Source organism: Hyperolius riggenbachi, chromosome 11, assembly GCF_040937935.1.
Source record: "Hyperolius riggenbachi isolate aHypRig1 chromosome 11, aHypRig1.pri, whole genome shotgun sequence".
Taxonomy (NCBI): Eukaryota; Metazoa; Chordata; class Amphibia; order Anura; family Hyperoliidae; genus Hyperolius; species Hyperolius riggenbachi.
The window spans coordinates 200,246,346-200,270,211 of NC_090656.1; the positions used below are offsets into that span (position 1 = coordinate 200,246,346).

Genomic DNA, 23,866 nt, shown 5'->3' on the forward strand with positions numbered 1-23,866 from the left:
GGTAGGTAGGTAGGTATAGTGTCCTGTAGGTAGGTAGGTAGTTAAAGGGACCTTCAGTATAGGTAGCAGGGTATAGGGCCTTAAGTATAGGTAGGTATGTAGGTAGGTAGGTATAGGGGCCTTTAGGTAGGTAGGTATAGGGGCCTTTAGGTAGGTAGGCATGTATAGGGGGCCTTTAGGTAGGTAGGTAGGTATAGATGCCTGTAGGTAGGTATAGGGGCCTTTAGGTAGGTAGGTAGGTACATATAGGGGGCCTTTAGGTAGGTATAGGGGCCTGTAGGTAGGTAGGTATAGTGGCCGGTAGGTAGGTACGTATAGGGGGCCTTTAGGTAGGTATAGGAGCCTGTAGGTAGGTAGGTATAGTGGCCGGTAGGTACGTATAGGGGGCCTTTAGGGAGGTATAGGGGCCTGTAGGTAGGTAGGTATAGTGGCCGGTAGGTAGGTAGGTACATATAGGGGGCCTTTAGGTAGGTATAGGGGCCTGTAGGTAGGTAGGTATAGTGGCCGGTAGGTAGGTATAGGGGGCCTTTAGGTAGGTATAGGGGCCTATAGGTAGGTAGGTATAGTGGCCGGTAGGTAGGTACGTATAGGGGGCCTTTAGGTAGGTATAGGGGCCTGTAGGTAGGTAGGTATAGTGGCCGGTAGGTAGGTACGTATAGGGGGCCTTTAGGTAGGTATAGGGGCCTGTAAGTAGGTAGGTATAGTGGTAGGTAGGTAGGTGTCGCTCCCCCCCGTGCCTCCTCCGTCCCCCGTGCCTCCCCCTTGCATAGAAGTGAGCATTGGCTCACCTAACACCTGGCCGGGATTCCCTACCTGCCGCCAGCGCAGAGCCGCAGACCCGCAGACCTCTTGCTTCCTCCTCTGTTCCCTCTAGTGATCGGCATTTGCATACGCGTCATCACTGAAGCGCCGGGCGGTTACTAGAGGGAACAGAGGAGGAAGCAAGAGGTCTGCGGGTCTGCGGCTCTGCGCTGGCGGCAGGTAGGGAATCCCGGCCAGGTGTTAGGTGAGCCAATGCTCACATCTATGCAAGGGGCAAGCGGAGGAGGCGCGGAGGGGTCGGAAGAGGACGAGCGGGGGATCGGCGGTTGCGCGCGGGGATTCGGCGGATTCGTTAAGGGGGAAATGGCGTCGGGATTCGAATCCACGAATCTCGAATATTTCCCAATATTCGAGGGATTCGTGGATTCGCCGGATTCGTCGTCCCATCTCTACTTTTGGTATTAACTTTGTTTTTACACTTATAATGTGTTGATTATAGTTACTAAAATATCGCTTTAAATATTACTGTTATTTTAAGATTTCTAATGCATAAGTGATTGTAAGGTTATCTATTGTAATGTATGTGTATATATATTATATATACCTTTTTCTACTTCTAATATTATTAATGTATACGTGATTTTAAGGCTACTTATTCCATGACAAATATATAAATTATTTTATTCATGTTATTTGGAGTGAAGTATTTTAAAGGGAACCAGAGACGAAGCCCCCTCATGTATTTTACCATATATATCAGTAAGAACATTAGAGAAAACACTTACCATGCTGTCTGTTTCGTCCTCACTGCTAAAAGTGTCTGTTATCAGCAGTCACAAGAATCCCAGACTGAGCAATTAAATCTGGCTTTGCTGGGAATGATTATTGCTGAGTCATTATAGCAAAGCCACAAGGGGGCAGGCTTGGGCTTGAAATAACACCACAGAAGACAGACTTAGCTATAATCTTTCTGTAGCAAAGCTAGACGGAGCAGCCTGACTTCTCAGTCGGGGGTTCTTATCAGAGGTGATAACAGTCAGATTACACAGAGAACAATGAAACAAAGGGCAGATTAGGTGTTTACTGTCATGTTCCCACTGATTTATAAGGTAAAATACAAGAGGGTGCTTCATCTCTGGTTCTCTTTAAGGATTAAATATATTATTGTTTATATGTGTTTAGGGTGTTTGTGCAGTGGGGATGGTTAGGTTTAGGCACCACCAGGGGGGTCTAGGGGTTAGGGATAGGTACAGGGAGGGTTAGGTATAGTTACAGTGCAATATACACCACCAGGGGGGTGATTAGTTTTAGGCACCACCAGGGGGGTCTTAGGTTTAGGCACCACCAGGGGGGTCTTAGGTTTAGGCACCACCAGGGGGGTCTTAGGTTTAGGCACCACCAGGATGTCTTAGGTTTAGGCACCACCAGGGGGGTCTTAGGTTTAGGCACCAACAGGGGGGTCTTAGGTTTAGGCACCAACAGGGGGGACTTAGGTTTAGGCACCACCAGGGGGGTTTTAGGTTTAGGCACCACCAGGGGGGTCTTAGGTTTAGGCACCAACAGGGGGGTCTAGGGGTTAGGGATAGGTACAGGGAGGGTTAGGTATACTTACAGTGCAATATACACCACCAGGGGGGTGGTTAGGTTTAGGCACCACCAGGGGGGTGGTTAGTTTTAGGCACCAACAGGGGGGTCTTAGGTTTAGGCACCACCAGGGGAGTCTTAGGTTTAGGCACCACCAGAGGGGTCTAGGGGTTAGGGATAGGTACAGGGAGGGCTCTGTGCGAGAGTAAGGTTAGGTATAGTTATAGTACAATATATGTCATATATAAAATTTATAAAATTATGTGTATTTACACAAAGGGGGGGTTTAGGTGAGAGGGATAGGGATAAGGAGATATATCTGTGACCCTAAAGTTAGGTATAATTGTAGTAAAATACCTGTAAAACCTACCATTCTAATACTATGCTTAATACAAGTGTAAATAGCGTTTTTTTTCTATAGACGCTATTTGACGTTTTATTTCAGAATTCGTTTACTGTTATAGACGGTATTTTGCCATTTAATTTCCGTTTATTTAACCTATTTAGCACTAAATTATCGTTTATAACATATTAAACGAAAATATGGTTTTGCATTCAAACGTACAATTTCGGCTACACCCCGCGCCCTTTTTTCCAGGCGCCCTTTTTTGATAGACGCGTGGCAGGGAGCCCCTTCAGGAAGTGAGTGAGTGACAGGGAGGCCCTTTAGGGAGTGAGTGAGTGACAGAGAGGCCCTTTAGGGAGTGAGTGAGTGACAGGAAGGCCCTTTAGAGAGTGAGTGAGTGACAGGGAGGCCCCCCTCTAGCCGCCGCCGCCGCTCCCCCTCAGGCCCCAGGTAGTGAGTGACAGGGAGGCCCCCCCCCCCTCTAGCCGCCGCCGCTCCCCCCTCACCTGGCAGACCTCAGGATCAGCGGCGACCCGACCAGTACCAGCGGGCGCCGGACGCACCTGCTCGATATGCGGAAGTGATGTCACTTCCGCATATCAGTGCGGGCGCTGGGTCCTAGCGCCCGCACGATTGGTCGCCGGCTCGCCGCCTGATCCTGAGGTCTGAGTGATGCGGAAGCCGCTGACAGAGCGGCCGGGCGGAGATCCGTGGCACCCCAGGACAGATTGGGGGCATGTGCCACCCCAAAATAGGGCTAGCGACGCCCCTGCTATGCACTGTGTACAGTTAGATGAACATATACATTTTAAATCACACTGGATAGAATAGACTCACATTTATATCTGTAGTAGCACTTTCTTCTTTCTGAAGTACCCCCTCAGCATGTATCCCCCCCTCCAGCCTAGTTCCCTCATTTGCCCCTCCCTCCCCTGCTCTCTGCCTGCCTGGATGAATTACTTCTCTTTTCACAGTGTGTAGAGAGAGGAGAGACAAGAGAACTTTTGCAGCCTGTCTTATGATGTCTGTTTACTATAATTCTTATTTCAGATGTCTGTCTGCCTGCCTGGATTAGATCACATGGGCATGGGGGGTGGAGTTATGACATTAATGCTCCAGTATCCTTTGCACCTATGTTTTTTTGGGGGGAAAAAAATCACCCTGGAAATTTAACACTGGGGGCGGGTATTTCAAAACCATATGTGGAATACGGACCCTAGCGGTGAGAAAATCACACTTTATCATGTGTGAGTTTACTGTATATATCTTGGCAACTTATTACGTTTCAAGCAAACTCTAATTTATAATTTAGGTATTTAATGTGTGGCGTTTAGCTTCTTATGAGCCTGTCCACAGCAGGTAGCAGAAGGGGGGAGGTGGGTGCACACAGTTGATGGATCATGTGGCTGACTTTTCTAAAGGGAATTTATTTTGGAGCAGCTGCATCACATATAAAAATAGTGCGAGTAACTACCAAAGAATATTATCTTTAAACTCCAGTCTGCATCAGCTATAACCTTTTTAGAGATCTGGCTGGAAACCATGGCAACTGAATACAGTTTGTGCACTTCTAGCATCAAAAGGAAGAAAGGTTTGAAACATCGGTCGTCAGGCTGTGCCCCCTCATCACCCACACTCCCTAGACCCACCAACAGAATTGGTACAGTTTTGCACGCTTTTGCACTACTGCTGCATTTGTGTCACTTACTTTACTGCATTCATTTTCTTTATGGTAAAATAAACTGCTTGACAGTGACAGTTATCTCATTTAAAGTGTACCTGAGACGGGGGCCCCTTTAAAAATGTATACATACCCAAGGCTTCCTCCAGCCCCTCCGGCGTGATCATTCCCTCGTCGTCCTCAGTCGCCTTCTCCTTTGCCCGCAACTGGCCCCGTGAAATCCTCCAGTCGGGGCCAGTTGGCGCAGGCGCAGTCTGGCCAGGTGCGCTGCTCCATCTCGCTCCCATAGCCGGGAGCATTCTGCTCTTGCGCAGTAGTACTGCACAGAACCCTCCAGGCGATGTGAGCACATGCACAGCTGGCCCTGGACCGGAGGACTTTCTGGGCCAATTGTGGACAAACGGTGAGTTGGAAGAGGACAGCGTGGGAGCGATCAGGCCGGAGGGGGCTGGAGGAAGGCCCAGGTATGTGTATTTTGTATTTTTAAGCCCATCTCTCCCATTCCCTTTAAGTATTGTTTGATTCTATAAATATCCAGAATTCTCTCTCGGTTTATGTTATTGGTTCAAAAAAGTCAAAGTAGGAAGTGGAAGGGGGGGTAGGTAACACCAAGAGGGGAATAATGGCGCCTAGGGTATGATAAAACAGCTAAAATGAAAAAAAAATGGTTCTGGGTCATGATACTCTGTGTCGAAGCCATCATTTTTCCCTATTTTTATCTTCATATTTTATGTGAATGGATGTTTTTAATAAGTTAATGAAGTGGTTGCTGATGACTGTACAGTACATTATCTGACAGAGAGCTGCGGCCTGCAGGTGGCGCCTGACTCCAGGGAGATGCCCAGCATCCTCCTGTGTACAGTGCAGCATCAGCACCACGTCACCTGTAAGCTGTGTGCATAAATTGTCAGACAGGATCCCGCCTGCTGCTCATTTGTACATGCGCTGGTGATCCGGCAGCACCCCGGGGCACCTCTCTGAAATGTTCTACTCTGGAATTCTCACCGATGGCAGTGGAGGCAGGAAGGATGCCGACCTCAGGGAGGCTGCTTCGCTACGGCAACAGAGGAGGATAAAACAGTCGGTGCAGTTCATCCATAAGGATTCGGCTGACCTGTTGCCCCTGGATGGACTGAAGAAACTCGGTACTTCCAAGGACACGGTAAGATGGACAGATGTTTCACTGGAGTTTGGCCCTTAAGCTAGCCACACATCTTACAATCGGATTGTACGATCTACGTGTAAACTTGCTATACCTTCTTTTTTTGCGCGGGGGGGGGCATAACCTATAGTAAATATTTGAACGCTCCTACCAGAGTCCCCGAGACATAGAAGAATCCGGGGGGGCGTAGGTGACAGCTGCAACAAGTGTGCAAAACTGGGACTAAAAATGGGCAAAGGTCGCACCATCAAAGTTCCTCAGTGAAAGAAGGATTCAACAGTGGGAGGATTAGCCCTGGTAATTGGTGCAAAGTGATGTGAAAGTATTCAGCAAGGGTTGCAGAGCCCATGATAATTTGCATCAGGTGTGCAGAGCTGGGAACTCGGGAGTAGAGATTCCACTGCCAGAGTACCCAAGAGACAGAAGGATCCACCAGGGGGGTGAAAGACCCTGGTAACTGCTATGGTAGGTGAGAACACAGGACACAGATCTCACCACCAGAGGGGTGTGGAGCCCATAACAACTGGTCAGAACTGGGACAAGGTTCTCCAGCGCCCAAGGCTGAGACACCAAAGTGCGCCCCTCCACTCACCCTTCCCCCCACCCCAGCCATCACACACTGATTGCTATTAGACTAAGAGGTGCCCCAGGGCCCCCAACACCTTAATCACTAGTTATCTGGCTTGCAGTCACTGCCATGTACCCACTTTTCTTATTTCTCTCTGCTTCAAACACAATAGGGGAATGATAGCTGAGTGAGCTGTGCGCCCCCTCCTACACTGTGCCCTGAGGCTGGAGCCTCTCTCGCCTCTGCCTCGGCCCGGCCCTGCAACTGGTGCATCAGGTGGGCAGAGATGGGAATTTAGGAAAGGAAACATCTCACTACCAGAGTCCTAACATGGATAAGATAATCCAGCAACGGGGGCGAAAAATAATGAGCATGTCAAATGTCCAGAGCTGGGAAATCAAGAGGAAGATATTCCAACACTAAACCCCCCAAGAGATAGAAGAATCCAGCAGGGGGAGAGGGGGGGGGGGAGCAGGTGTGCACAGCTGGGAACTCAGGATGTAGAGATCTCATCATCAGCGTCCCCAAGACATATAAGAAAGGATTAACTATTTTATCATTACCTTATATATTTATTATATAGCACTGACACTCTGCAGCACTTTTAGCAAATTGGTAAATGTTGAGGTGATCATACACAATTGGTTTAACAATTCGATTAGAAAGATTGATACAATAGTTAAATCTGGATTGATTGATTGATTGATTGATTGATTGTATGTGTGGCTACAAATGATCAACCTACCTATCAAATCACTGTAACTGAATAGAAAGCATTATCCAATGTCGATAGGCAGAACATTTTCTTTCAATTTAGCGATCAATTCATTCCCAGTATTGGAATGACCATTCTAACGCACAACCAGATTTCACCGTTGATGAGCAACTTCAGTGCAACATACAGAGCTTATTTAGGCCTAGGCACCCCAGGCAGATGCCTAGGGTAACACTTGTAAGATGGGACATCATAGAGCTATTCTTATCACACTGTGCTTTCTGGAATCCTTATATACAACTGCTAGTTCAATTATGAAATGGATGGGTGGCACTTTTAATATGTCAGGTGTTGTTAATGTGATAATTGAGCTACAGTTGATTTAGATTTGGTCTCTATTGATTGTTGCAAGTTTAGGCATCTGAATACTGTACAATGCTGAAAGCAATGCTATAGACTGGCTGTGGGGAGATAAGGCATCTCTAAGCACTGGGGAAAGCTGGATTTGTTGGCTTGCCTGTTTCTTGAATAAATAGTAGATACTGGTATTACACAGAATGAAAGACTAATTGGCACAGTCCTGGGTGAGGCTGAGCAGGTATACGGAGATAGGGGACCCTAGTCTGCATTTCTGAATGATAAATGTATTGGTTAGAAGTCAGGGGTGTGTGGGCTGTCAGTGAGTCACTCTGTCCTCTCCATTATTTTTCCCTCTATTAAGGTTGGCCGTATGACCATGTAACAGTCATTGGCTCTGGTTTTGGTACATGCAATCAGGTATTAGATATAAGATGGAGGTAAAGCGAGCCAGTATTATGATTGGTTATATCAGCTTATTGACACAACTTCTAAATTGACTGTTATTTATTACTTGATTGGATTTCCATCAAAAATATTTATTCGATTTTTTTTTTAAAATTATAATTGAACAATAAAACAAAGAACAACATTTAGCACCGATATTAGCCTTCCGATGTCTCTCTATGGGATATATAGGGAATTAGAGCACAGCAGTGCCAGGTCATCCACAAGGCAACCTAGGTGGGAGTCGGGGGCCTTGTGGGTATCTAGGGGCCAGGCTGGCCCCTCCTCTGACCAAAGCATGTGCCCCACCTTACTAAACAAGCAAGGTGACAAGCAAAGGGATCCAAAGCTTTTTTTTTTTTGCCTACAGCCCCCCTTGCCAATCTGATCACCTATGCCCCCCCCCCCCCCACCCACAATTTTTTCCAGGGTGCCAGGGGGGACGTGGGTGATTGTGAAATTGTAGTGGTGGCGGTTATCCAATAATCTGTATCCAGCAACAGCAGCAGAGCTGCCATCAGAAATTTTGGGGCCCCTCACACATCAGGCCTGGACCCCCCTCCCTGGGCCCACTCACTGGTTGCTGTGCCCGCCCACTAGACACCCAACCTCGAGTCCGTGCACTGCGGCAAAAAATGTGTATGGCTCCGACACTTTATAGGAATGCAACTATAGGTGGTGCCCCAGTATAGGTAGCCTGGTATGGGTGGTCCACCAGTATAGGTTAGCCAGGTACAGGTGCCCCCAGTATAGGTAGCAAGCTATAGGCGCCCCAGTATAGGTAGCCAGGTACAGGTGGTGCCCTCAGTAAAGGTAGCCAAGTATAGGTGGTGCCCCAGTATAGGTAGCCAGATATAGGTGGTTCCCTCAGTAAAGGTAGCCAAGTATAGGTGGTGCCCCAGTATAGGTAGCCAGGTACAGGTGGTGCCCTCAGTAAAGGTAGCCAAGTATAGGTGGTGCCCCAGTATAGGTAGCTAGGTATAGGTGGTTCCAGCCCCAGTTTAGGTAGCCAGGTATAGGTGGTTCCCTCAGTATAGGTAGCTAGGTATAGGTGGTGTCCCAGTATAGATAGCCAGGTATAGGTGGTTCCCTCAGTATAGGTAGCCAAGTATAGGTGGTGCCCTCAGTAAAGGTAGCCAAGTATAGGTGGTGCCCCAGTATAGGTAGCTAGGTATAGGTGGTTCCAGCCCCAGTATAGGTAGCCAGGTATAGGTGGTGGCCCAGTATAGGTAGCCTGTAGCCAAATATAGGTGGTGCCCCAGTATAGAAAGTCCGCTGTAGCGGGCTCACTTATCTGCTCCCCACGTTCAAGCGCTGATGTCACTCTTCTCTCAGTGCTGGAATGCGGTGTGCTGGTTAGTCAGCCACATGCGCCCCTTTCAGCTCTTTGAGGGGGCCAGGGCCCCCAGAAGCCCTGGGCCCCTCACTGCAGTGTCAGTTGCCCCCCCCCCCCCCCCCCCCCCCCGATGGCTGCCCTGAACAGCACCATCTAGCACCAGCCAGTTTTCCTGTGTCAGACTATGTCCTAGATTGTACCTATTGAGAAAAAGGCCAATATCAGAAATAGTCTGACATCAGATTGGAAAGGGTTAATGTGTCCGTGCATCACACGCCCTGAGGGGTCTGCAAGGAAAACTGACTCAGAGGTTTCAGGTGAAAAGCAAAGATTAAATGACTAAACTATAATGAGAGGCAATGATAGCAAGTGAAAGTGTATAGGCAGACTTTCCCACCATCCAGACACATCCAATAACTACTGTCTGATCATGATCAGCGCAGTCTGCAAGTCACAGCACATGGCTCTATGTAATTAGCAGGCTATAGGTGTAGTGTGTACGACTAGTTCTGGATGTTTTCCTGGCTTACAAGACCATAAAGGAATGATTACTGCATGGCTTCTCTCTCTGCCCTGAAGTGATAGCTTATGGCCCCATTCACACTAGAGCGTTTTGCCGCGATTACGGCAAAACACAAACGCTAGCGCTTTTTAAAAGCCATAGGTAAGTTCAGTTTGGCATTTTCTTCTTGTGTGAAGAGTCCCGTTAAGATGGTCAGGAAGGATAATGGCTGGTGGCATGGAGGAGGGTATTGCCAACGGTTGGTTTTCTGTAGGAGGAGCTGGATAGCATGTTTCCTGTGACCCTGATCTTTAGGTCAAGAAACGGAATTTCTGTTTCACTATAAGTAAATGTAAGTTTAATATTTCTTCTGTTTACATTTAGACCATCCATGAAGGTCTCCAGCTCCTCCTTACCCCCCTACTATACTCTGCATTGTTTTTGACTGGACTGTTCTTGTAAACAGTCGTGTTTTTCAGCGGTGGGATTGGAAGGAGATGGTTTTGCTGGGTAATAGATGCATCAGGTCATTCCTAAATTAATTTATAGAATAATCAGCCTCTTTGCGGCCGGATGGACAACAATTATCTGTAATCTCATCTCATGCAGGGGGCTGACGATTCTTTGTATTGCATTATCTGTCCTCGTGGTGAAAACTTAAATCCCATCTCCAGGCAAGGATTTACATGCCAGTTGATAGCTCAGTAATCAGACCCGGATTTACATCACAGAGGCCTATAGGCACAGATGTCCTGGCAGCCAAGGCTTTGACCTCCATGAACCTACAACCCCCCCCCCCCACCACCACACACACACACACACACACACACACACACACACACACACACACACACACCGCACCACAAGTATGCTGGCCGGCCCAGCAGTCACTTCTCCCTTACTTCTCTTGCCCATCATTGCTAGCTACAGGTGCCCCCTAGTATTAGGTAGCCAGAGGTACCTTCAGTATTAAGTACCTAGTGGTGCTCCCAACTGAAGGGAGATCTTGTCAGTGGAATGCAGAGAGCTGGGTGAGTGGGCTTAGGACTCAGCATAGGGAAGGAGGTAGGCATTAGGGGAGGGGAGTGAGCTACCTTACTATCATCAGCGCCTATGGGCACGTGCCTACAGTGCCCTATGGTAAATCCAGCCCAGCCTGCAAATATTTTTTTTATGTCAAATGAGTCTTCTGCAGTTAAAATTAATGTTTTAAGAGTGTTTACACATTACCCAAAGCCATATGGCAAAGCTATATAGCTGGCCATACATGTGTTGATTTTTCTGATCATTTTCCGGCAGATTCGATCACTTTGATCAGATCTGTCTGGCATCTATTGTCCCAAAATATCTGACTGATTCAGTTATGGTTGGCAATTTATCGATTGCCCGTCTGATTAAACATGCTGGGAAATCTCTGTTTGAGGGGAGCCACCCAGGAGCGGTGGTGGGCGGATGGCCCATAGTGCTTCACTGCTCTAAGCAGTAAAATGTGGTACCATTTCTGCTGAAATCTATCAGAACTGAGATTGCCTTGTACGGTAGGAATTGATTACTATCTAATCAAATTCCAGTCAGAAATGAATTGATTGGCTTGGCATATTGGGTTGTAATCAAACCATCTATGGCTGGCTTAAAGTGGATCTGAGATGAACTTTTACTCATTGCATAATTGTGTTCCTTTCCTATTGTTTATAGGGCATTCCTCAAGCCAAATACTTTTTGTTTTTATACTCTAATTCCCTATAAACTAAATAAACCACGCCCACAGGTTTTCAGAGAGCCTTAGCAGTAGAAAGGGCTCATGGGAGCTCAGTCTGGGCAGGAGGAGGAGGAGGTGTTACTAGCCATTGATTTCAGAGGCAGAGAGAGGGAGGAGGGGGGATTAGGTTTTTTTTCACAACCTGAGAGCTCAAGATGCAGATAAGCCTGCCTGTGTGTAATGTTTACAAACAACATGGCTGCTGTCATTGTATCACAGGAAGAAATAATCATATTCTATTGAAGCTGGTTTGCAGCTAGATATGCTGTGTAAATTATCTAAACTTTAGATAAGATATATAGACAAGTTACTTGTTATAGTTAGTTTTTCATCTCAGATCCGCTTTAAGGTGTACCTGAGACAGTTCATACTGCTGTATTTATACTTACCTGGGACTTCCTCCAGCCCCATGTGGTCACTGGGCTCCCTTGCCGTCCTCCTCAGCCGCTTCGTCGTCCGATGGTAGCCTCCAATATTTTCTTTAGTCGGGCCAGTCGTGTTCTTCTGCGCATGTGTGGCCCGGCCATGCACCCCCCCTACCCGTCCCTGCAACCTGAAGAACCCAAATAACAAAATACCAGAGGCTACCACCCACAGGACAACTAGCCAGCGGGGAGGGCGGCAAGGGACCCCATGGACCACATGGGGCTGGAAAAGCCCCAAGTAAGCATAAATGCTTTCATGTTATCCATCTCAGGTTTCCTTTAAGGATTTGTATGACGTCAGCAAGTAGAGGATCTTCTACATAGATAAATAGGTTTCTCTAGTGCTGCTTGGGTATAAACATACATTGGTGCTTACAATGCCAAGTCCTGGGACGAAACATTAACAGTTTAGCATGGCTGAGGGGCGTGACTGCACTGTGCTGGAATACTCCCCCCTCCCCCTCCCTGCAGACATGTGTCGGCTTGACTCCTGTACATAATTCAGAGTGGCAGCAGAGCGTTACACATAACCTACTTACGGTGGAGGGACAGGTCCTCTTCACCCTACAGTGTACAAGCGCCATACAGCCAATCATTATGCGGCTTCCGTTCCTGCAAGAAGTCGCCTAGTGCCAGCTGTGCTGTGTCCTAGCATAACATAGTAAAGGGTGACAATTGTTGGCACCAAGTGTATGAGGGTGTCAGGCACTACTCATTCCATTGCGAGCAGAGGAGGCTGGGAACGGAACTGGATCTCCTGCCTGCAGCAGCTTCTTCTTTTCATATTAACATCCTGAATTTCAATGAAGCCAGTCCCTCCATAATACAGTGACGATGACGGAGGAAGGGATTTCTGGCCAAAACAACAACAGCTGTCACCTTGGGAGTCTTCACACAAACATGAAATATAAAAATCATCTATTTCTGTTTACTTCCATGTTCCGGAATAGAGGGACATAGCGGCAGTCTGTGCACCTTAAATGGGCCTTAACTCTTGCACAGGATACAAGGGAAACAGAGAAATGCACCCTGTAGGTTTTTAGAGGAAAGAGCCTGTCTAATTCTCCATCATCTGTGACTAATCACCAGTGTAAATTGATCTCTCAGCTGTGTCAGTGCAGAAATTCAGCAGTCTCAGCAGACACAGCTATTATGTATGTTTCCATGAAAGCAGGAAGCAGACACACTGCAAATTTATTGCAGGAGTTCTGTAAGCTGTAACAAAGAAATGTGTTTCTTTAAAGGTCATTATGCTGTTGCTTATCTTGTGTTACATATTATATTGTGTGTGGCTGAGAGAGACCTTTCAGGAATCCTCCCCTTGAAAATCCTGGGTTTGCCCCAGGGTCTGTGTGGCTGATATTGTGGTGAACCCCCCCCCCCCCTTCCCCTCAGTGTGATGTCATGACCATGGCTTTATCTTGTAGTCAGGGCGTAACCAGGGGTGTCTAGGGATTGGGCCACCCGAGGCACCCCAGACCTACGACGCAACCCCTTCCCCCACCCCCCCCCCAAAGGACATTGGCGGCGCACGATGCGGTGAAAAAAAAAATGCAGTGGGCGTGTTCATAACATGCAGTGGGTGTGACCAATTAAAATTTCCTGGTAAGAGTGCAACCCAGAGTCGGTGGGGCCGTGTTTTCTCTCTGGATATGAGTAAAGTAACCCTAAAACAGCAGGTAGGAAATGTTCCCACCAAAAAAAAAAAAAAAAAACACATTAGCCAATGTTCTCCCACACCAAATAGTGGTAGGTATTAGATTGTGAGCTCCTCTGAGAAAAGTCAGTGACATGACTATGTTCTCTGCAAAGTGCTGCAGAAGATTCCAGTACTATATAAATACATAATAATGTGGTAGGACATTAAACTATGGCAGGATTAGATTGTGAGCTCCTCTGAGGACAGTCAGTGACATGACTATGTACTCTGTGAAGTACTGCTGAAGATGGCAGTACAGTATAGTACAACAGTATAAGTAGCCAGGTCTATAGGTGTCCCCAGTTTAGGTAGTAGTTCTATAGGTGTCCCCAGTTTAAGTGTATCTGTGCAGGTCTCAGGCGATCCCTTCACAAATGGAAAGATCGTCCTTGGCCTTTAGAAACGGTGAGACCGGGAGCCCTTATGGTGCAGTATCGTTAGGATGAGTGTGAGAATATAAAAAAGTGTGGGTAATGTATACTCACAAAGGTGGGTTGCAATTCTGCAACCACCACAAGTGGAAGCGGAAAAAAAAAACGTTTCCGCTCAGTGTCCCGGATCCTTCTGGAACTGGGCGTTCGCTCTCCGCCTATGGTCCTGTACACTGGTGGACAGAGCCTCCCAGTGATAGGGATGACACCTTGAAGAGGTGTTGGGTACACAAGTAGAAGCACATTGGTGGAGGCACCCAAAAATATACTATAGTAATACTGTAGTAGTAAATAATGGCTGCTAACTAAGGTTGTCTGTTTTATTGACCTGAGGAAGCGGGCTTAGACCCGTGAATCACGTTGTCTACAGTATAACCGTTTTTCCTTTGTAATAAAAACTCCTTTTTTTCCACCCAAGTGAGCCTTCTTTGGAGGTAAGTTACATAGTTACAGTACTTGGGTTGAAAAAAGACATACGTCTATTGAGTTCAACCAGAGAACCTCCTTTAGAGACCTCCTTTTACTACTACAATATTACTATAGTATAGTCTACAATAAATACACTACACAATACATACGACTATGGTAGGGATTAGATTGTGAGCTCTTCTGAGGGACAGTTAGTGACAAGACTATATTCTCTGTACAGCGCTGCGTAATATGTCAGCGCTATATAAATACTAAATAATAATAATAGTATATTTTTTGGCGCCTCCACCGACATGCTTCTACTTGTGTCCCCAGTTTCGGAAGTAGATCTATAGGTGTCCCCAGTTTAGGTAGCTAGGTCTACAGGTGTCCCCAATTTAGGTAGTAGTTCTATAGGTGTCCCCAGTTTAGGTAACCTGGAAGGGGGAGCGGGCACACACACACAGACACACACACACAGACACAGCAACGGGGAAGGGTGGACGTCTCCTCCCCCCTCCCTCACCTGGGGTTCCCGCTCCCCCTTCTTTGCTTTCCCCTCCTGAGTCCAGTGGCAGCGGCCGGCGAACAGCTTGCTTCTTCCAGGTGCGGGAGAATGCTCTGTATGCCGCTTGCCTGGTCTAGTGACGTCACTGACTAGACCGCTCCAGCGGCATGCAGAGTATCCCTCGCGCGCTGGGAAGTAGTATGTTTCACGGCTGGCCGCTGCCACTCTGCTGGAGGGTGGAGCGAGTTCCCCTCGATGTGTGTGTGCCTGCTCTCCGCCGCCTCAAACGCCCCCCCCCCCCCCCCAAGCCGCACATATTAAAAAAAAACACAGATATATAAAATAGAATAAAAATTTGAAAAAATAGAATAAAATATAGCCAATAAGTGGCCGACCAAAGCCCCCCCACCCTCAAAGCAGCACATATTTTAAAAAAACAGCTGGGCGCTGTACACAAGACCCTGCTGCACACTGAATAGGGACTGTCTACAAATCTTTGTCTACAAAACTTTGTATGATTCATTATCAGTGGCTGAGCAAATGCGGTCATTAGAACAATTGTGCAGAGAATAGAAAACTTTTTCTCTCTGTGCCCAGACTCCTCAAGCATCACTACAAAACACAGCACTTTGGGAGGGGTAGAAAGGCTTAGGGTAGAACAGCGCTGTACACAAGACCCCGCTGAACACTGAATAGGGACGGTCTACAAATCTTTGTCTGCAAAACTTTGTATGGTTCCTTATCGGTGGCTGAGCAGATGCAGTCATTAAAACAATTGTGCAGAGAGCAGAAAGTTTTCTCTCTCCTTGCCCTTAGTTGTCAGTCTTTCAGGACAGGGCCCCCTGTGGCTTCTGGGCCTCCCTGCAGCTGCATCCCTTGCAGGGTCTATTGATACGTTGTATTGATGGTTGTAGTAGACAGTAGTATGCAATGGAGTCTCACCTTTCCTGGTGCATTATCTATAAGAAAGTATTGAAGCAAGGAGACACCTCCCCACAGAAGCTGTGACAAATGGGTGGGGCAGCAAACACATATAAAGATTCCCTCAGAGATACGTCTCGCCCATCTACATATCTCATTAGCAGCTTATAGTAGTGAGATCGCATTACTGGAATGTGAAAATTGCCTCCCGGCTAGAAGATTAATTTCCAACAAAACGGATAAATGGACTAATTCCAAAACACAGAGCGCAGAACGGCGACTCCCACCGCTACAAAGGAAAAACTTTCCTGGTATGGGATCAAATATCATACATGTACCCCCTCTGCCTCTTTTTTTCCATATTCCACATGAGTTTATTGCACATGTAAGCAATATACGGTCAAAAAGGGGGCCCAAGAGGGACAAAAGCAAAATTACCATAAAACAAATAAGAATAAAACAAAAGTGAAGCAATAATGCAACATTTATGCAACAGCATTATATCGATCTAAACCTTAAAGGGACAGTCATTGCTTTTCAACCACATCCCTCCTCAGCTGTTCCTCCTTTAGATTATTAGACACCTGAAGTGACATGGATATGGAGGCTGCCATATTTATTTCCTTTTAAACAATGCAAATTTCAAGGCTGTCCTGACAATCCTCTGTCTCTAATACTTGTAGCCATAGACTCTGAACAAGCATGCAGAACAGATGTTTGCTTGAAGTCTGACTAGATTAGTCACATGCTTGTTTCAGGCGTGTGATTCAGACACTACTGCAGCCAGGAAGATCAGCAGGACTGCCAGGTAACTGGTATGGTTTAAAATGAATTAAATAAGGCAGCATCCATTAACTTTTTCGCTTCAGGTGTCCTTTAAAGGGGAACTGAAGAGAGAGGTATATGGAGGCAGTCATGTTTATTTCCTTTTAATCAATACCAGTTGCCTGGCAGCCCTGCTGGTCTATTTCTCTGCAGTAGTATCTGATTAAAACCAGAAACAAGCATGCAGCTAGTCTTGTCAGATCAGACTTATAAGTCTGAACCACTGAAACACCTGATCTGCTGCATGCTTGTTCAGGGGCTATGGCTAATAGTATTTGAGGCAGAGGATCAGCAGGGCTGCCAGGCAACTGGTATTGTCTAAAAGGAAATAAACATGACAGCCTCCATATACCTCTCTCTTCAGTTCCCCTTTAAACTAAAACAAGTTTTTATACTATACATACAACCTCACATACAGCATTGTCTATTCTACAGAACACTGTGTACCGTGGGTAAACAATAGAGGATGCAGAGGGTGCAATAGCACTGGGGCCCCTGGAGCAGAGGGTCCCACCAGGGGCCCCCTTTCAACTGCTACATTACTTCTGCCTTAAAGGGGAACTGAAGAGAGAGTCTGTCATGTTTATTTCCTTTTAATCAATACCAGTTGCCTGGCAGCCCTGCTGGTCTATTTCTCTGCAGTAGTATCTGATTAAAACCAGAAACAAGCATGCAGCTAGTTTTGTCAGATCAGACTTATAAGTCTGAACCACTGAAACACCTGATCTGCTGCATGCTTGTTCAGGGGCTATGGCTAATAGTATTAGAGGCAGAGGATCAGCAGGGCTGCCAGGCAACTGGTATTGTCTAAAAGGAAATAAACATGACAGACTCCATATACCTCTCTCTTCAGTTCCCATTTAATGCTATGCTGGTAATGATCACCTCTATATGTGCCTTCAATAACAAAGTGACTTTGTAATAGGTGCTCCTTTTCCCTCCATTCTTAAAACCTGGGCGGTATTAGTGATTAGCACACATTTTGAATAATCATAATTTTGTATCCCAATTCCAATTAGAATGTAAAATCTTAATGCAAAATTTAGTGTAAAATCTTATTTTTTTAATCAGTAATTGTAATTTTGCAATTTTGTGTAATTTTCACGTTATTTGGTGCCGATTTTAGTGGTTAATAGCAAAGCCCCCATACATACCATCATCACCACAACTGCTACATATGTTATAGAGAACCCGAGGTGGGCTCTAAGAATCCTAATTGCACACAGAGGCTGGGTCTGCATATAATGCCCAGCCTCTGTTGCTATACAGTTCCCCCCATAGGCCCCCCTGCGCTCTGCTGGCCCCCATAAATAATATGCCGTGCTAAGCAACACGCATCACAGTGCTGTGGGACACAATAGAGGGACAGAAGGAACTGTGGTACAATAGAGGAAAAAGAGGGGATTAGGGCAGATAGGCAAAGCAGGTCTCCTCAGCTTCCGTTTTGGGCACCGCCAAGGAATGTATTGTTATTACAGCTATAGTTGTGCTGCAGGGAAAACACTTACTCAGGTGCCAGCAATAGCCAGACCCCAAATTACACCACCAAAGCACAGGCTAGGTAATAATTAGGGGAATATATTTGTTATATTCCTCTACTCTACCACACCTAGCAGGGGGAGCGGTCTCTCGGCTTCTCCCTGTATCCAGAACAACATCACCAGGAACACACATACTGCAGATAGGGTTGGGGTAGATTATAGGGCCAGAGAAGTACACTCGCGGGGAAGAGGAAATCAGATTACAGGAAAGGGACAGACAGAAGGGATGGAGGTGCAGTAGAAGATCATTGGGGAATGGGGTGCAGAAGAGGGACCGAGGGGATGGGGGTATAATGGAACAGTGGCATTTTGATATAGTGGAGGGACAAAGGCGATAGGGGTGCAAAAGTGGAATGAGGAACCAGAGATTGGAGTACAGCAGAGGGATAGAGAGGAGGATTGGAATAGAGTAGAGAGACAGAAGGAGATTGTGGGACAATAGAGGGGATTGGGGTACTGTAAAGGCACAGAGGGGAATAAGGTACAGTAAAATAAAGGTGGAGTTGGGGTACAGTAGAGGGACAGATGGGATTGGGGTGCTATAGAGGGGCCTTAGGGGATTGAGACAAAGTACAGGGATAGAGGGGATTGGGGTACAGTAGATGGGTAGAGGGGATTGCGGTAGATGTGGACAGGGGCATTGGGGGGGGGGGGGGGGGGCAGAGGTATAGATGGAATTGTAGTAAAGTAGATCGGTAGAGGAGATTGGGGTAGAAGAGAGGGTTGGGGAGGGCAGAGGGATAGATTAGATTGGGGTATAGTAGTATTGAGAGACATGAGAGACAAGATATTGGTAGAAATTAGAGTTAAAGTAACAGTAATGAGCTAAAGATTATATATGTTACGGCCAGAACCCGAAGTTTGGCCAGAACTAGAAGTGGCCGGCCACTTCGGGTTCTGGCCGGCCAATGCGCGAACTGGCCGCTGCGCTGCGGCCAATGTGAGAAATGAAACAATTCCTGTAAGGTTTAAATGTGATGTTGTGGCCGCAGCGCAGCGGGGCAAAATGTATCACACATCTTTACTTTATTCAATGGCATTAAGCCGCCCGGCTTTTTCCTCTGCCTCTCTCTCCTCCCCCCCCCCCCCCCCCCGCCTCTCTCTCCCCTTCTCTTATGGGCACAGCCGGGCGGGGACACGCGTGTCCAGGAGAGTCGTTCCTCGCGGCAGGAGAGCAGAGCGGGGAGGCTGCAGACATTGCTTCTGCCAGCACCCGCTCTGCAAGAACGGCAGGATTCCCCTGCCGCGACGAACGACTCCGGAGGGACACGCGTGTCCCCGCCCGGCTGTGCCCATAAAGAGAAGGAGAGAGAGAGGCGGGGGGGGGGGGGGGGGGGGGAGGAGAGAGAGGCAGAGGAAAAAGCCGGGCGGCTTAATGCCATTGAATAAAGTAAAGATGTGTGATACATTTTGCCCCGCTGCGCTGCGGCCACAACATCACATTAAACCTTACAGGAATTGTTTCATTTCTCACATTGGCCGCAGCGCAGCGGCCAGTTCGCGCATTGGCCGGCCAGAACCCGAAGTGGCCGGCCACTTCTAGTTCTGGCCAAACTTCGGGTTCTGGCCGTAACATATACATTAAATTGTAACTGCAGTAGCTATCTCTTCATATTAAGCTGTCAGATTGTTTCATATTTCATGACTCAGGGTTTCCAAAGCAAACCCATAAATTACATCTTCCTACATGATATCGTCGCCGCTCTTCCTGTCACATCCACCAACTCCCAATTATCACATCGCCATGATCCGTTTCCCACACTTCTCTGCATCACCAGACAAGGGATTCCTCTGCTGCATTCACAGAGGCGGCTCAGAGCGAGTGTCCCTGACAGGTCCTCTTTATATAAAGCTTTTCAATGCAGCAGCCCATAGCAAGAAATCTCAGACCATTTACAAGGAATATATAGGTTGTTTGACATTTTTACAGTAATAAAACATTGAAAACACCTTCAGCTTTTCCAGTTTTTATTGGGATTATGTATATTACTCATGCATTTTTATTTTGTTTCAGTAAATAAATGAAATAGCTGCTGTGCTGATCAGTAATCATGAGGACAGATCATCCTGATAAATGGGGACATAAATCCTTGAAACCATGAAGATGGCCATACATCTAGCAATGATGGGCACTTGGGCAGATCTGACCCAGAGATAGATCTCTCTCTCTCTTTGAATCTGATTAGTGTGAGATCTGTTGGCTGCCTTTACACTGCAGGCTGATTCCTATATCCATATCTATTTCAGCATGATATCTTTCGGGAATTGGCCTCGTGCAGGGCCGGATTTACCATAAGGTGCTCTGTAGGCACGTGCCCACAGGCGCCTGATGATGGAAAGGCAGCTCAATCCCCTCCCCTAGTGCATCCCTCCTTCCTTTGCAAAGTCTCCACTTGTCCTGAAATAAGGTTACTCACCCAGCTCTCGGCATTCCACTGATGAGATCTCCCTTCAGTAGGAGGCACCTCTAGCTACTTAATACTGAGGGTACCTCTGGCTACCTAATACTAAATGGCACCTGTAGCTACTTAAGACAGGGTAGGGAAGAGAGAAGTGACAGCTGGGCCAGCCAGCACACTTGTGGTGCGCTTCAGAGGGGGTTTGTAGGTTCATGGAGGGCGGGGTCTAGGGTGCCAGCCAGGACATGTGTGCCTAAAGGCTCCAGTGATGTAAATCTGGGCCTGGCCTCTTGACGCTGCATCCACAGCCTCACCGCCTCTGTGCCCCCTAATGTTTTATGTTCACGCCATATTTCAGCATTGGTGCCCCACATGACTACCAGCATATAGCATGTGGGGCTCGTGTGTGACTTCAATATGCCAGGTGTCATGCGGGGTGCCAATACAGAAGTACAGTGGACAGAGGGCGGGCACTCTGGGGACGGCGTGACAGGTAAAGTACAAATGCACAAGCACGGGAAACATAAAACATATGGGGAGACAGCTCCCGGGAGTTTCTGTCGCGTTTGTAGTTTGCGATTATCGCACACCATCACTGCCGTTCCAACCTATCGAGCATGTCGCCCCTGAGATTTCCCAGCATGTCTGATCAATACAGTTGACCAATTTTGGCAGCGAAAATGGTTTAATCATCAATTGGGCATGCTCTTGGCGGTAGGGATGCTCAAATTCGGCTTCGGGAGATATCCGGATTTTTGCTATCCGGATATCTCCCAGTAATGCTGTGCGGGCTGGGCGGGGGGGTCAAGCTTACCTCTCTGACGTCTTCTTCGGTCGTCCCTCGGCGCCTCCCACGATGCGCTCCATGCGCGTCACGTGATTACAAACACTTCCTCCTTCAACCCGGAAGGAGGAAGTGTTTGTAATCAGGTGACCGCCGCTTGGAGCGCATCGTGGGAGGCGCCGAGGGACGACCGAAGAAGACGTCAGAGAGGTAAGCTTGACCCCCCCGCCCAGCCCGCACAGCATTACTGGGAGATATCCGGATAGCAAAAATCCGGATATCTCCCGAAGCCGAATTTGAGCATCCCTGCTTGGCGGCACCAATTTTCATCGGAGGGAGTAAAGGCAGGGCCGGATTAACCATAAGGCAATGTAGGCACGTGCCTACAGGCGCCGGATGATGGAAAAGTGTCTCACTCCCCTCCCTGTGTGCCTACCTCCGTCCTTCCCTATGCAGAGTTCTGATAAGAGTGTATATGAGACGTTATTACCCCTGATCTCGGCATTCCACTGACGAGATCTCCCTTCAGTCTAGCTATTTAATACGGAGGTTCCTCTAGCTACCTAATACTTGGGGGCACCTTTAGGTACTTAATATTGAGGGCACTTCTGGCTACCTAATACTAAGAGACATCTGTAATTATGTATGATGGGTAAGGGAGAAATTACAGCTGGAACAGCTAGCACACTTGTGGTGTTGTTGCGAGGGTGTTTGTAGGTTCATGGAGGGCGGGTCTAGGGTGCCAGGACATCTGTGCCTAAGGCTCCGGTGATGTAAATCCGGGCCTGAGATTTTGTGGCTGTGAAGATTATGATTTCAACACTTATTTTATGACCCTTGTTAGATGGGCCACTGGGCTGTGAGGATCACCAGGGGTTGGTATTTCGAAAGGGTATAAACATTGGGGGCCTCCCTCAAAGTTTTGCTGGGGGAGGGGGGCATGGTTTATGGTTGCGCCATTGTTCCAAGCGGTGCTTTCTTTACTGAAGCCCTCAAATATGCACTATATACCATGTGGAGTTTATAGGGAAGCAGGTGTTTACATAACCATGGAAACTGCCAGTAATCTACACTAGGAGTTTCCAAAGGGATAGTGAAATCTTCCCAACTGAAATATTTAGAGCTAGAGTATTCCTATAAATAGACACCAGCTGTTGTCTGCTGTTATTTCTTCCACAAGCACCATTAGTTGTGTGTGCACCCCCATAGCATCCGCCCTATACAACTCCTGGACAGTTGTGTGCCAATTTCATTAAATAAGACTCCAGGGATATCTGTAAGCCAGATTAGGCAGTGCGTGCCGGCAGGCTTATCTGGGTTCCACTGACTATTAAAGGGAAGCTAAACTCCAATACAACATGGTTATATGTAAACAGGCCGGCTTGTAATAATGGATGTGTGCAGAATCACACTCGTGATCATAATGATATCAAACGCCATTACCGCTGCACACCCAATTGACCACTTTGGGCCGAGATTTTCCGTGATGCATTTCCATGATGCAATTGATCCAGCTGACTGATTTTGGCCCAGAATTGACTCATCGATTGGGCATGCTTGTTGCCAGGGACGTAGCAATAGCCATAGCAGTTGCTATGGGGCCCAGGTGGTACTTAATGTGTTCACTATTAACTTTTTTGTGTTTCTTCAGCCTCTGACTTTGTCTCAGTGCCCATGAGCTATGTGCAGTGTAGATTGCATGACAATGTCAATAGCCCAATTAACTCATATCCATAGGGTAGGGCCAGGTGGTGCTGCTTATATAGTACCTACATCTGACAGCCCCATGAAAGTCTTGCTATGGGGCCCCACGATCTATAGCTAGGCCACTGCTTGTGTGCCACAGATTCTCATCTGATTTGATAAAAATGATCAAATTGGATGGTCGATAGGGCCGTAGAATCGTCAGATGTATGGCCACCTTAAAGGGCCGCAACAGTGAAAAAGTAAGCAGAACTGACAGGTTTTGGGCTAATCCATCTCCTCATGGGAGATTCTCAGAGTTTTCTTTGTTTTCTATAGAATTTCCTGAATGGCAGTTGTAAAGTCTAACTGCCAAAATAGTAAGATGCCAGCCAGCCTCCCTACTCACTTGCACATTAGAACTTAGACTTAGAAACTGCCGTTGAGGAAATGCTTTTAGAAAAAAGAAAAGCCTGAGAATCCCCCATGAGAAGATGGACTTGTCCAAAACCTATCAGTTCTGTCAGATTTTAATTGCTTACTTTTTTCACTCTAGAGGTCCTTTAATTGTTTTATTAAAAGCAGGCCGGTAGTTCTGCAGTGTCCCGGCCCTCCTCCCATTACACAGCGACTTTCTGTTCAGACGCCAGGAAGGGTAAAATGGTACCAATCCATCATAGGTGTTTCCACTTCCTAACAACTGCCAGGAAACCTATAAATCCAATAGGCTGCTACAGTCAACTTCCTAGCTTTGTCATGTTCTCGTTCTGGTTGATAACACTGCGGCGCATTATTTCGTGTTGGGTGAACGAGGCAGGGGGATGGGTGCACCGCGCACAGTGGTGAGCGAGTTCGGAAGGAGTCTCATGCGGTCGTGCAGGTTAATCAGATCCGACATGCAGTCACTTTCATGCTTGACATGTCATTTTGCCTTTTCCCATGGGGGTGGAAAATGCTGATTCATGCTGGCAGATCTCCAGAGAGGGAATAAAAGGAGAAATCCTCCACTGTAATTGGCCGTGG

General features: G+C 47.2%; 1 protein-coding gene and 1 long non-coding RNA gene across 3 annotated transcripts in view; one reads left to right on the forward strand and one right to left on the reverse strand.

The window, feature by feature from the left end:
• Window positions 1-23,866, reverse strand: part of LOC137538181 (uncharacterized) — a 209,781-nt gene that overhangs the window by 84,502 nt on the left and 101,413 nt on the right. The window lies entirely within an intron of this gene.
• The window catches only part of NRIP3 (nuclear receptor interacting protein 3), a 76,650-nt gene continuing 58,041 nt past the window's right edge, over window positions 5,258-23,866 (forward strand). Inside the window, exon 1 of one of the 2 annotated variants that reach the window (XM_068260201.1) lies at window positions 5,258-5,535. In XM_068260201.1, coding sequence (XP_068116302.1) covers window positions 5,356-5,535 — 180 coding nt within the window. In that variant the 5' untranslated portion in view covers window positions 5,258-5,355. The remainder of the gene's footprint in view (window positions 5,536-23,866) is intronic. The other variant, XM_068260200.1, reaches the window with a different exon arrangement.